This window comes from Toxorhynchites rutilus, chromosome 2 (genome assembly GCF_029784135.1).
Source record: "Toxorhynchites rutilus septentrionalis strain SRP chromosome 2, ASM2978413v1, whole genome shotgun sequence".
In the NCBI taxonomy this organism is placed as follows: domain Eukaryota; kingdom Metazoa; phylum Arthropoda; class Insecta; order Diptera; family Culicidae; genus Toxorhynchites; species Toxorhynchites rutilus.
The window spans coordinates 271,922,207-271,936,834 of NC_073745.1; the positions used below are offsets into that span (position 1 = coordinate 271,922,207).

The 14,628-nt window shown below is 40.5% G+C and overlaps 3 protein-coding genes across 3 annotated transcripts in view; 1 reads left to right on the forward strand and 2 right to left on the reverse strand.

The window, feature by feature from the left end:
* Positions 1–4,249, reverse strand: part of LOC129764285 (uncharacterized) — a 54,932-nt gene extending 50,683 nt beyond the window's left edge. Inside the window, exons 1-2 of the mRNA XM_055763207.1 lie at positions 3,761–4,249; positions 3,480–3,664 (exon numbers count right to left, since the gene is read on the reverse strand). Coding sequence (XP_055619182.1) covers positions 3,480–3,664; positions 3,761–3,879 — 304 coding nt within the window. The 5' untranslated portion in view covers positions 3,880–4,249. The remainder of the gene's footprint in view (positions 1–3,479; positions 3,665–3,760) is intronic.
* Positions 4,250–9,338: 5,089 nt separating this feature from the next.
* LOC129766891 (uncharacterized) lies at positions 9,339–9,770 on the forward strand. The gene has a single exon (XM_055767490.1). It carries the CDS (start codon positions 9,339–9,341, stop codon positions 9,768–9,770), a length of 432 nt encoding a protein of 143 aa, XP_055623465.1.
* Positions 9,771–13,715: 3,945 nt separating this feature from the next.
* Positions 13,716–14,628, reverse strand: part of LOC129770054 (nose resistant to fluoxetine protein 6-like) — a 43,276-nt gene continuing 42,363 nt past the window's right edge. The window contains exons 11-12 of the mRNA XM_055772656.1: positions 14,502–14,616; positions 13,716–14,433 (exon numbers count right to left, since the gene is read on the reverse strand). Of these exons, the coding sequence (XP_055628631.1) occupies positions 14,354–14,433; positions 14,502–14,616 (195 nt within the window). The 3' untranslated portion in view covers positions 13,716–14,353. The remainder of the gene's footprint in view (positions 14,434–14,501; positions 14,617–14,628) is intronic.

The window sequence follows — 14,628 nt, forward strand, 5'->3', positions numbered from 1 at the left end:
TCTTCTACCTTTTCCTTTGTTCATCGAATTATCATCGATACTTCGTTTTCGCTAAATGCTCCGTACTGTCCGGCTGCAGAAATGAAATGGAATTGGGAGAGAAGAGCATAATACATAGGCTTGTGAGCGAGACCATCCTCATGTCACATCGCAATCACAACTAAATGAATTTCCGAGCGGGCGCCAGCTTATATACAGATTTGTGTGATTTCAAAAGCTTGTTTTCCAAGCAGTTTTTAAGCTATTGGAACAAGTTTTCGGACCTAAAATTAACAAGCATATTATTCTTGGACATTTTATTGACGCAGAATTACGTCTTCCTGGAAGTGTGCCAAATCAGAAAACAGGTCACGTTTTTATGAAATAAAGTTAACGTTAATAACTCTTTTCACTGTAAACGAATTCTCATGATTTGCATACCAATCGAATCGGAAGTTCTCTAAGATTTGTTTGATATGCCTTACATTACAATTCGCTAATCTCTAAACGGTTTAAATTCATAAAAACTGGAAGGATTTCCTTTTTCCCATACATTTGTTCTGCCGATTTATGTCATAACCCCACACGTATTTCGAATGTTTGCATCAATTGATAGGAAATATTTCTACGCGTCTATTGCATCAATTGATAGGAAATATTTCTACGCGTCTATTACAATTCATAAAATGTTATTTTTCTTGAGATGAACAATTGAATAACTGTAAAATGTCAAGCGTTATCTAAACGCCCTAACTGCCAAGTTTTGATTGGCCCGATTTATGGTTTCCCCTACACAGACGTCGAAATCGATGTGCCTGGAGGAATCCGCTTTGTCAAAACATGCAAGTCGGGAGTATTTTTGTTCCCACTGAGCTGTGTTTCTTCCCTAACACGGACTTCAAAATCAATGTGCCAGGGGGAATCCGCTTTGCGAATACATGCAAGTCGGGGGAATTTTTTTGGTGTTGAGTACTTTTGTACTCGCTTGCAGACCGGAATATGTATCCCTAAAACGTACTTTTAAACTGAGAAGCCTGGGAAAATCGTCATTTCAGATACTAGAAGTTAATGAACTTTCGCGCTTCGAGAACTACATAAACGTGAGATGTGCAATAATTTCAGAGGGAAATGTAAAATACAATGATCATTTCACAATTCTTCTGTTCACATATTTTGGTAGTCCTAGACATCATATCAAACGTAAAAGGACGTTCCTCAAATTTATATGTAAACGAAGAACATAATCTATCTATTCTTTAAGAAGAGGAAGCCCTCTGTATCAAAGTGTGCTACTACAAAAAAGATGCATACGGGAAATTTTTGTGCTAGCGCGGATATGGAAGAGTATCCAGAATTTTGGAATATAGATATACACGGCATTTATTTTGATACAACGTATATTTCATGGAAGTATGCTTTCAAATCCCCGTAGGAAAACTTTACTGTTGCATGTTGTGGGGCTCGATTCCACCTCAAGCGGAATATAAGAGCAAAAGATATTCATATTATTCTCTATCAGTTTACCAGGCCAGGTCTACCAGTTTGATATTGTTCGAATTTCAAATGAAAATTTTTACTAGTGAAGTAGTAACATTAAAATAAAAACTAAAAAGTTATTTCAAAAATTTCGATGCATTCTAAAATAATATTCGAAGTGGTAAACAAGTGGATTGGAAAATATAATTACTTAGTTCTACGTCGAAAATGCGGTCGTGTCCTAGATACAACCCCTTCTAATTTTTTTTTCGATTGAAGTGATTTTCAAATTACTACGTTCAGCCGGCAAAGAAGTATGGTTGATCCCGCCACGTCCAGTGATCCGACGAGCCCCCAGGTCTCCACTGTTGGTAATTTGGAAACTATTTAACTGCTAGAATATTTCCGAATTCTTAATTGTACCGTATAACTCAATAGCAAAATACCTTGAATACATCCAATTATCTACCCTAGATTCAAAACTATCAGGTAATTACAATTCAACTAGCTCTAAATTAAAATTTGAATTATATTCTTTAAACTTATCTAAATAATCCTCCGCGAGATTAGGCAACTAGGCCAACGAAGCAACGCTAGATTGCACAAAACAATTGTTAAAAGCGGTAACGAATCACCAAAAGTGAGTTGAATTTGCTTGAAAAATACTCGTGGAAATAACTTTTGTAATTACATTTAGGAATTTGTAATTTTTACATTCACATTGAATTGTTTGCTGGAATAAATTAACAAAATCAACGATTCGTTTTCATCGCCCAACAAGTATTAACGTTCAAAACCTTGCACCTCAAGTGTAACGCTCTCGTTTTCGAAACTTTGAACTTACACCTCGGTGATTTGTTTCGTTCTGTTGAGAATTTATTTTTTGAAAACCTTCGTACCAACAGACGATGTAATAATTTGATGTCTTGTTCTGTAAGTTTCTAGTACTGCACTCGATGTTTTTGTAGATGCCTCGTGTTTGTATTCGAAAGACAAAACGGCTGAGCTGAACTGATAAAACAGCCAAAACCAACGTTGAATCGGGCATGTCAACAAAAAAGCCTGACAGAGCTCATGGTATCCCTTCGTTCAACGTTCATCGTCACATTTCACGTGGTTGTTCACCTAGGTTGGGATTTTAAAGTGTCCACATAGTATATAGATAACCTCTTAATAATTTGAAATTATTGTAACAAGTTTTCTTTCTTTTCTTCAAAGGTGTCGATCTCACCCGCACTCCCGTTTATTTCACCTGAAAACATCAATTATTATCAACAGATACATCAAAATCAAAATTATCAACAGATACTGTAGAATGGTTCATAAGGTTCTGTAACGATTTGAAGTCGAAGACACTTGGTAGATCTTGGGAATATGTGGAAATCCTTGGGGTGTCGATTTTACCCTGATTTTCCCAACTCAAACACGATTAGTTACATCTAACCACAGTGTACCTAAAATTATCGTTTCAATTGCAATGTCAAAATTTCAAAGAGAAATTAGACTAAAAAGTTAATGCATAAGCATTAAACGTGAATAGATGCGGGTATTTTAAAAACAATCTACTCAACTGAATCATTTAATGAATTTTCGGAAATTGGAATACACAAATAACTAAAGTTATGAGCAGTTTAATGAATCTACCGTTCCAAATCACAGAATCTCCTCGTCTCTGCCACTGGATTATCATAACGATCACACTTGATCATAATTTGTTCGATTTCAGGACACTTTTCTAAATTATCCTACGAGTCATTTAGAAATTCGAATGACTTTCTGATATCGTTTTTCAACACGGCAAAGCTTCCCTGAATTTTGCTGTTTCATTTCTGACATTATTGATATGGTCAATGTGGGATTAGCGTTAGCAGTTATCAGTTGATATGAGATAATCCTCGATCAATGTGAGAATGTATTCGATCCTCATCCATAATAAATCATAAGCTTTGTCAACGCTGTTCTCTTTCGCTATTTCTCGACATTGTGATGACAATGATATGATTACAAAGGAATGATCTACATACCTTTTTGTATTGCCATCTCCAATCGACGATTTTCGTTGTGTACAACGGACGTAATGTAGGAAATGATAAACAGCCACAGAACCGTCATTAAAATCGCTAACCATAAACTAAAATTTCGACAGTCGATGTGTATTCCGCTTCGATCGTCATCGTGTCGGATGGATGCTGTCCTCTGACGTGTTTTTCTACGGTAAACAAGGATGAAAACGAAATTCAATGTCGGAATGTTTATTAATAGCACAATTTTGTCAGCCGGTGTCATTCATCCATCAAGAGCATACCTTCGAACCTTTCGTTTCCGCTGTGTGGTTATCTCTGGCAGTTCCAGGTCCGACAGGCTCTTCGATTCGTCCGAGAGCTGCAGCAATTTGAAGGACTCCTTCTTGCTATCACCGTTCATATTGCTTGTCCGGATTACGCTTAATTATTACTAACCTTCAGTGGGTCTATATTTACAACAGGAAATTCTATCAACTACAGAATCACAGCACTTGGCCCATTTTGAATATTAGCTACATGTATTAAAAAAATTTAAACAACAGACACTCAACCCGCAGCAATTGTTTAATCGTACGTCACGAGGGGACACTCATAATTATCGCGGATTAGTTTATGTAACTCACACCTGCGTTCCGAACACATTCTCCATAATGCAACGATGGATGGTGGTCTTTTGCATACTGCGCTATCAACCGATGATAAGTCTTCGTTTTTCAAACGGTGGCCGTCGATTCGGAGTTCAATTATCGGTATGTGTACAAAGTGCGACGATAATAACAAAACTTGTTTGTTTACAAATGAGACTGGAGTCGGTGATGAAAGTATGGCTGTTTGACGAAAGTCCAGCAGTGTTGCGAGCGTCGGTTTGGTAATACATCTATGGTTCGTCCACATATCATGTGGACAACTTTAGGGACGGTAGGGGTAATGAAAATGTCCGCGCTTGTTTACGGTGAACAGGAAGGGAGTTCACGTGGACACGTTCAATAAATATTTTCCAAAAATATGCTCAAGATAAAATCTGTTCAGCCTTATCTGCAGATATCTACGTGGACAGGTACAATACATATTTCTGGAAAACATATTCACATCCGTATTCGAAAATGGTTGAAAACTGTTCTGCATTCTCAAGCAACGATAATTTCTGAACTACCTCGAATGAGAGCATGAACAGAATCGCGTTCAAGGTTAAGGTTTACGTGAAACAAAATTGGACATCACAAAGATGAATCAGTCTCTAATAAAGATATGAAAATTGATATGTCTGACTGCTAACATTATTGTGCATTTAGAATAAATTTGCATATGAGATTTGAAAATCACTTACAGATAAGTAGGTGGATTGTTTTACTGATGAGAGCGTTTTGTACTTTCTATTTCTTTAAAGTACAGCCCAGAGAAATTGGTTTTGTTATCACTTTAGGTATACCAGTTGAGTAAGTTCAAATCTTTCGGTTCGTGTTTTAAGCCTGGTTTAGAATTCCCGTGAACGTGAACTTGAACAGGTGGCAAATAATGCGATCATTTCACGGTGAACTACATTGCGAACAAACAACTCAAAAAATCGTGGTGAATAAAATGATTTTGTTCGCGTTCACGTTCATATTAAAAGTTCGGCAGTGAACGTGAAGTAAATAAACATCGATCTTCAATAAAGTAATTCGGATAAAATATACAGTTGTTCGCGAATCAGGCCAAGCGCAAATTGAGAAGCGTATAGCGCTCATGAGCTAGCACAAGACGACCAACACGACTCATATGTACCACAAACGTAGCGTGGCGGTGCGCATATTGAGTCGCAGTTTCCTGTGAATAACGTGCCACTCGCATGCAACTACCCGACCGGCACAACCATACAGTGCCAGTCTCACAGCGCTATATGATTGATCACCAACACATCCACCACAGCCGGCACGAAAAGCACGAGAAACTGTGGTTCAGCCACAGCGTCACGCGAGTCGTCTCTCACGAGTGCTGCGCCATCTCGCATCTCCTCGCCAATTTGCGTCATTCTATCGGTTTTCATTAGCCACAAAAACAAGCGCTATATCGCGCCAAGATACTCGCGCTATACGCGTCTCAATTTGCGCCTGGCCTCAACCCGAAGCAACGAAGTTTTGTAACCCGCGCAGAGATCCGATTGAATGAATTGGATCCATATTAAAATATTCATTGAAAACTTGAAAATTGCTAAACATATCCTTTTACAGTTTACGGTGAAATAATAAACAAGGCATTCCTTGGGACATTCGAACGTGAACATGAACGGGGAAATATTTTGACGTCTATATTCACCACTGTTTTCACATTCACGTTCGCCGAAGTCGGTGAACTATGGTGAGTTCACCAACATCTCGATTCCAAGGGTGGAGATTCAGAATCGTTGTGAAATATTAAATTAATCCACTTTTATCAACATGAATTGTGTTTAAACATGTTTTTCAACTAGAAAATGTTTCTTCCTATCATTTCAAGATGTTTTCCTCGCGTTTTATATATGTACTGATGAATTATTACCAAAAAATGTTTGTCCGCGTTCACGTTTACGAGAACTCTAAACCTACCTCTAGATGTTACTGGCAGGGTTGTATGCATTCCTTCGATTTGACATATATGATTTTTTTTCACCGTGATTCACCGTGTATCGCATGTGTACAAACAATATAGATCGCTACTGACAACAAATGATAAATTTAAACTTTGATTTGAAGGAAAAAAGACTGAAATGGGCCCAAAGACACGGAAAAGTTACATTGCAGCATGACAACTGGGAAAATCGAAGGATACAAAACAACCGCGGCCATTAATCTGGCTAACCCGCTTTTATTTCTTCAAAAAGAAGATAATTTGATTCAAGATTACAACGTTTATCAGTCAGTTTCTCAGTTTATTTACCAGATCAAAACTCAATCAAGAACTTATGAGGAGTAATCGTACGAATAGTAGATACAGCTTACAAATAGTATGAGTGATTTGAAGAGCTTAAACGAACAGTATCTTCTGCGTAGAACGAGATACACATGGCGCAGCTGGGTCAAAACCACCCCGAATGGGTTATTTAAGTTGATGGAGAACTAAAGATGACCTACTAATTAGGAACTTATTGTAATTTATGTGAAATTGACGTTATTTTTGTAAAGGAATGAGAGTTTTCTATCTGGTTCTATAGTTGTGAAACACTGGAATTTTTGTTTTTTGAATGTTTCGCGCCTGAACACAACAATGAAGTTCAAACGACCAGTCTTTTAAATGAAGATAGTTGTTGTTGTGACGGAAGATGAGAATGTGTCCCTTGACGATTGTGGCGATTTATATACGCATTCTTCGTAGCACAATGGAATGATTATATATAAAGATGGGATGATAATATATAAAAGCTGATAAGCTGATTATATATAAAAGCTGATAAGCGAATTCCAATAGTTAGACAGCACGCGTCTTTTTCTTTCCGTACGATCGGTCGCTTTTCGCGCTTTTTTATCCTTCGAGAACACATAAATTGGTCCTTCGAACCGGATCGCGGGATATTTCCGTCGTGAACCGCGCAGTTTTTATCCATCGCTATCGCGTGTTTTGGCATTATCGCCCGCAATTGTTTCCAATCCGCGAAACAGTGAGTGATCTGTTCCATGATGAAAAAGCTTATCCGTGAGAGAAAACCACTTAATCCACGGCTCAAGCGTGTGTCCGATATGGTGGCAAAATTAGAGCCAGAAACGGCTGAAGAAATCGAGATAGAAACAGAACTCGACGTTCTCGGTGATATTTGGAGTGCCTATTGTTCAGTGCACAAAAGAATTTTGGACGTGAGTGATAACGAGGAATTGTACGATGATGCTGTGCAGCATCAATGCCGTGTAGAAAAGGTTTATATCGCGTTGAAAAATCGGTTATCAAAAGTGCTAAAAGAGTTGAGAAATCATGATAACAACGTGGCAGATCGATTGTCGTCGCCTAGTGTCATAATCAGCCAACTCTCACAGCAACATGCCGAGCTGCTGAATATGACGGCGGACAGAATGGCCTCTGTAGCGAACACGTCAACCATTGTTCACAATTATGCAGCCATGCCACTAACGGATCTGAAACTGCCACGTATGAGTTTGCCTGCGTTTAGTGGAAACTATTTAGAATGGCAGTCATTCATCGACCTCTTTAAGAGCATGGTCGATCAAAATCCATCGCTAAAGGATAGTCAGAAATTATACTTCCTCAAAACCAAACTCACCGGTGAGGCTGCATCACTCATTTCTCATCTGAAAATCGAAGATGTAAATTACGGTCCAGCTTTGCAAAAGCTCCAATCACGCTACGATAAACCACTAGAGATAGCTCACAAACACATCGAACGCTTTCTCAATCAACCAGCCCTGACATCACCGTGTCTGCTCATGGATTGCGTTCGCTTCACGACGTCTCCGACGAGGTTGTTCGAGCCCTCCAAGCCATGCAAAGGGAGGACCGCGATACTTGGTTATTATTCATCCTCATTCAGAAATTGGATCACGAAACCAAGCAGCTTTGGTACCAGAAGGTTGCTGACATGCCTGAAGCAAACATAACCCTGAAGATGTTTCTCTCTTTCATCGATTCGCATAGTTTAGCTCTGCAATCTGCGCAACCTGTTAAGCCGCGAACAATTGTTTCCAAGCCACCTGTAAAGCCACCGTATAGAGGAGCAATAACATTCGTTGCCACCAACACTTCTTTGAATTGCAACGTCTGTTCGAAATCAGCTCATCCGCTTTACCAGTGCGGTAAATTTATTCATATGAGCTCAGAGGAAAAGCTTTCCTTTATCAACTCACAAAAGCTGTGTCGCAATTGCTTAAAGGGTCATCGTGGTGAATCATGCAGATTCGGGAATTGTCGGAAATGTGGCTCATTCCACCACACCCTGCTGCACGCAGCCCTCACGCCAACATCGCATGCTGTCCCCAATAGTGGTGGTCTGGCCGCCCAATCATTGATTTCGGCCCTCGATTCTCCCACGGATTTCAATGCTTCCAACGTACTCCTCGCCACAATGGCTATCAACGTACTGGACAAGCAAGGACGGTCACATGCATGCCGCGCAGTGCTTGACTGCGCGTCACAAGTAAGTTTCATCAGCCAGAGTTTTTGCAACGAACTTAGTCTCGATTTGCTAAAAGCTGACATGAACCTGGAAGGTATTCCCGCTACACCCGCGCATGCAGACAAGTGCGTGCAAATCATAATAACATCCCGATGCACAGACTATCACACGACAGTACCGTGTATGGTGTTAGAAAGGATCACTAACACGCTTCCTGTTCAACCAGCCAACATTGACGGTTGGCCCATGCCGAGTTCGATCAACCTAGCTGACCCACTGTTTCATCGTCCTGGTAAAATCAGCGTGCTCCTCGGCAATAAATTATTCTTCCAGTTGCTTGAGCCTGGAAATATCATCCTCAGTTCTGATGGCGATCTACCAACCTTGCAGAACACCAAGCTAGGTTGGGTCGTTGCTGGTCGCTATCGTGAACCCACCGTCTCACCATACATGGAGTCCTCGACGTGTTTGTTGACCACCTCTAACGATAGTCTCAATGAACAGTTGCGTAAATTTTAGAATTTGGAGGAATACTGTACATCTTCATTTCATCTCAGCGAGGAGGAAAAACTATGTGAAGATCACTACCACAAATACACCACTCGTGGTGACACTGGAAAATTTATTGTTCGCTTGCCGTTTCTTTATCCCCGAGTCAACTTGGAGACTCCAGACAAACAGCCGAAAAGCGTTTGTTTCAAATCGAGAGGAAATTGCAAAGAAGCCCACACCTGAAACAGGAGTACCATGCATTTCTTCGGGAGTATTGTGAACTTGGTCACATGACACTTGCCGAAGAATCATCTCCGAAAGTTGCCGTACACCTTCCCCATAACTGTGTGCTTAAGGAGAATAGCTCCACCACGAAATGTCGGGTCGTTTTCGATGCCTCCGCTAAGACCACCAGCGGCAAGTCGCTGCATGATATGCTGATGTGTGGTCCCGTTCTGCAAGACTCAATAGTCGACATTCTTCTCCGATTCCGATTCCCGTCCGTTGTAATTATCGGCGATATTAAACAAATGTATCGCATGATCCAAATCCACAAAGCGGATCGTGATTTCCAGCGGATCCTTTGGCGATGGTCTAGCGACGACGTAGTGCAAGAATATCGCCTAAACACCGTCGGGACGGGACTAAACACCGTACGGGACGAAAAGTGCTTCATATCTGGCGACAAAATGTGTGAGGCAGCTATTAGAGGCGCACCGTAGGCAGTATCCAGCAGCAGTAGGAAAAGCGGAGAAAAACACGTATGTGGACGACATCTTAACGGGTGCTGAATCTGAAAAGGAAGCAGTTTTATTACGTCAACAATTGACAACCATTTTCGCTTCCGGAGACTTCCATCTACGGAAGTGGGCATCGAATAATGCAGTTGTCCTCAATGCCATCCCAACGGAAGACAGACTCCCTGGTGACTTTGTTCAACATTGGTTTTCATTTGAGCAAAGCCTTTCCGATCTCAATTACTTACAGGTACCTCGACGAGTGATCGGCGTTCAACAAGCGACCAGAATCTATCTGCACAGCTTCAGTGATGCGTCAGAGCGAGCCATGGGTGCGTACGTCTACATTCGAGCTGCTGACGAAGGAGGAAACACATTATCACATCTGCTGTGAGCAGAATCTAAGTTGGCGCCTATCGGAAATGGAGGGACCACGTTCCTCGCCTGGAGCTGCGTGCGGCGGTGATTTTGGCCCGCCTGATGGCGAGCGTTATCGCGGCAATCTCAACATCTTTCATCGAAATACGAGCTTATTCGGACTCCACAGTGGCACTAGCATGGATTTATGGCGGTGCATCGAGATGGAAGACGTTTGTTGCCAACCGGGTGGCTGAAATCACCACATTACTTCCTGCAATCAACTGGCAGCACGTGGACACCAACAACAATCCAGCAGACTTGATCTCGCGCGGTGCTCTATTTACCAGCGCAAATTATTAACAATTCTCTCTGGTGGCGCGGACCATGCTGGACAAGCACAACCAGTAACCACGTATCATCACAAGTCCTTCCCGCGCTCGACGTGACTCTGCAGAGACAAGTAGAGAGAGAACAACGTTCAATTGCCGTAGCATGTATAGCTACGTATGATAATGACTTTCTCGACGCGATGTTATCTCGGTACTACCCAAACCTTCAGCTTCTTATACGCATCACGGCCCGGATGCTACGTTTCAGTCATCGAGAATGTGTTCGTACAAGACCAGTTCCGTTGCACCAGATGATGGGTCAACTACCAGCGGATCGCCTGAAGCCAAATCCGCCTTTCTCCATCACCGGCATTGATTATGCTGGACCGATTAGTATCGTCAGTCGTCGAACACGCGGCGCTGTATTGAGCGAAGGATACATCGCACTGTTCATCTGTTTTTCGACACGTGCTGTACACCTTGAAGCTGTGTCGGATCTCACCGCCTCTGCTTTCATTGCTGCCTTCACCCGCTTCAGCAGTAGATATGGAATGCATAACAAAGTCTATTCAGACAACGCTACCAATCTACGAGGAGCAGCAGTTGAAATCCGGGAGTTGTACAAACAAATCTACACAGCTGAGCAGGACAACATAGTTGCAGATTTTTCCTCCGACTAAGGCATTGAGTGGATGTTCATTCCCGCTCAATCGCCTCACCACGGTGGACTTTGCGAGGCGGGCGTGAAAGTGATGAAAACATATTTTAGCAAGCTCGGAGGTGCTGGTCATTTTACTTTCGAGGAACTGAGTACCGTTCTCGCACAAGTGGCGGCGTGCATTAATTCACAGCCCATTGTTCCACTCTCGGATGATCCCAACGAGCCTCAGCCTCTCACACCGGCACACTTTCTCATCGGTCGACCGCTAAATACTGTTCCCGAAATTAATCAGTTGGATCGCCGCATCGGGTCCCTTAACAGGTGGCAACGAGTAACTCAGGAATTTCGAGTTCGGTGGAAGACTGAGTACCTATCAACACTCCAGCGGATGACAAGATGGCAACGCGCAGCACCGAACATCTCGGTTGGAGATTTTGTACTATTGGTGGCTGATAACGAGAAGCCAAAGCAGTGGCCGATGGGTCGCATTATCGACACTTTTCCTGGATCTGACGGTCACGTTAGGGTGGTAGCTGTTGGAACAACCAACGGTATTACGAGGCGAGATGTTCGACGGATCCGGCAGTTTCCTTTGGAAGATGATGAACACGTGCCAGGACGGAATGGAGCAGAAATTCCTCACCGTAATTTGGTGGGGGGTCTATGTTGTGACGGAAGATGAGGATGTGTCCCTTGACGATTGTGGCGATTACTATACGCATTCTTCGTAGCACAATGGTACATTATATCAATGTTTCAAAGCTTATTGTTTAATGAGATGATTATATATAAAAGCTGATAAGCGAATAAACGAGTTGAATTCCAATAGTTACACGGCACGCGTCTTTTTCTTTCCGTCCGATTGGTCGCTTTTCGCGCTTTTTTATCCTTCGAGAACACAGTTGTTATGTCTTACACTATATACTTCAATTCATCCGACTTCTTACATATCTCTGGAAACTCAGAAAAAATGAGTGGTTCTATAGTTGTGAAACGCATTGTATTAGGTTGGGGAAAAAGTTATCCATTATTTTCTCGGTAGCTGGCATTAGTGATCAATATCTCGCGTAATATCGATCATACATTTTCATTTTTTTAGGCTCGTTGTAAAGGTGACATTTCACACTAAAACAAATTCTTTTGCTGTTTTTTGTTTGCTCCAACCAGAGTTACAGGGTGTTGACAATGGAGATCAACAAAGAGAATATTCGGTACATTTTACACTTTTTCTCTCACAAAGGCGAAAATGCAAGCCAGGCCGCTGAAATTGTGAATGGTGTTTATGGTGCCGATACTGCAATAGTAAAATATTTGCAATTGAATTTATACCAAGCACCAAGCGATTACCACGTTTCTCTCGCATTGCAAAATTTCCAGAGTGATAAGAAATTGGGATCAAGAGCAGATTGTGAAAATCTATTGCTAGAGTTTTTCACCAGTGAGAACCAACACTTCCATGATAGAGACATTATGGAGCTACCTTTAGAATGGTAACCAATTTTACAACAAAACGGTGATAAAACGTTCCGTACAATTTCAAATGTAAAAGAGGTGGAGGGGATAAAAAGTAAAATAACAGCAAAAATTTTCGTTTGGAGAAAAATCTGCTAGTAATATATTAAAATTATAAAAAAATAAGGAAGGTAACATCTCACTATAGGTGGTTGAATTCAGGTTTTCCACAGAGACTTTTATCCTCCTGTGCTTGTTCGCCTTGGAATGTAAAGTTATAGTTCGGTTGTTAGTCGGGTAAAAATAAATTATTATTCCTGGATGCAATTCATGAGCCGCATGCGGTAGTTGATCCTAATTGACGAATCTACGCAAAGCTGAATCAGCTCATGCGACACCTACATTAGAGCACAGAACCACAAAAGTGATGATGCTTGTTTATTCTATGCACTTAAAAGCAAGATTTGGTCGCGATTCTTCATTTCATTTCTGTTTAGATTTATTTCAATCAGTAAATGTCGTCAGTATATGGTAAGAAAGTTGGAGTTTTGTATATTTACGATGGTTTCAACACGCCATTTGACCAAAGTCATAGATAATCTTCGAAAATTTTGAGTTAGCTAATACATATAGGTTATGAGTACTAATTTCCGAACATTTTTCAGAAGCTCATGTTGATGATGAAGCTCAAGTTGATGTATACCGCTAATTCTAAAGGGGTCGGCGGATAAGAGAAAGATTTGCAGTATTTGAAGCGCAACATATGCCACCCATAGTTTGCCTAGCTAAAAAAATTTGTAAATTACAAACTTATACCAAGCCATTTTTATATGTTATGAATGAAACAGTGTAAAATGAAGATTTTCTAACCTTATCGGCGAAGAAAGAATACTTGAAACCGGGAAATTTGTAAAAAATTCTGATTGTTCTTAAAAATTAAACGAATTTGAAACGAACAAAATAAAACTTTACTTGCTGCGCCATCTGGTTGAAAATCCAACGTAGATTCGTCAATTGAGTAGCTCAAGAAAACTTATTGTTCTCACGAGAACGCGGCCCCTATAGCGTTTTTATAAATAAATCATATGTTTTGCACAGAAATTTGCAGTTCAATTAAATTTACACATGTTTATGATTCATTCAAGTTTATTTCCAGTTTTCAGTAACTCATAAAACTGTACTTTAACTTAATCTATTATCTTACATCCTAACTCAAATGCTCTTAGCAATTAGGTTCTTTGTAATGATAATTAGAACACCCAAATACAATGATCACGTTATTGAGGATTATTTGGACTAGCCAATGTTTTATTTTAAGTAGATCTGATCTGATAAAATAGTAAATCGATTTCATTTTATTGGTCTCGCGAATGTAACTGTTTAGAAAAACTATCAAATTATGTTTGTTGTTCTCAAACAATCAAACATATCACTTGGTCCTAATGATGTTACAAACACAATGAAGAGATTCGATCATGAATTAGTCTTAGTTACATGAAAAAGGTCGTGCTGTACCTACCATTAGCTATAGCTTAATGCTGAACACCGTACTCGAATTATATATTATATTGTCAAATAAATAAATCGAGGAAACGAAACTTATGTCCATCGAGGAGGCACTTTTCATCGTATGTTGTTGAGCTCTTGAGAGTCCCAAGTTGTCCACAGATGTTTTCCATGGGTTATTGTCATGTCGGGCTCGATTTTTTTTTGTATCGCAGTCTATCGAACAGTTATCACCTGAGCCGATTGAGCCTCGATTCGTTTTACACCCGGGAAGTTTCCTTCTCTTTAATCACATTGTTGTTCTCGGTATAAGTAGCTTTGGGATCTATCGTTACTTCCTCTGAAAGTGTTAAACATATTTCCATTCTTCAATAGATGTTTGTGACATAAATGAAATAAAAACCTTACCGATTTTCTTAGCGAACAAATGTTTCTGAACTGCTGTTGCTGGGAATTCTAGCAGTAATGCTAATATCAGTGCTAAAATGTATGAAAAAACCACCACTGGTATTGCCTTGGAAAGCTAGAAAAGTAT

Coding starts and splice junctions, on each gene's coding strand:
- LOC129766891 (XM_055767490.1), top strand. CDS start 9,339: ATGACACTTGCCGAAGAATCATCTCCGAAAGTTGCCGTACACCTTCCC.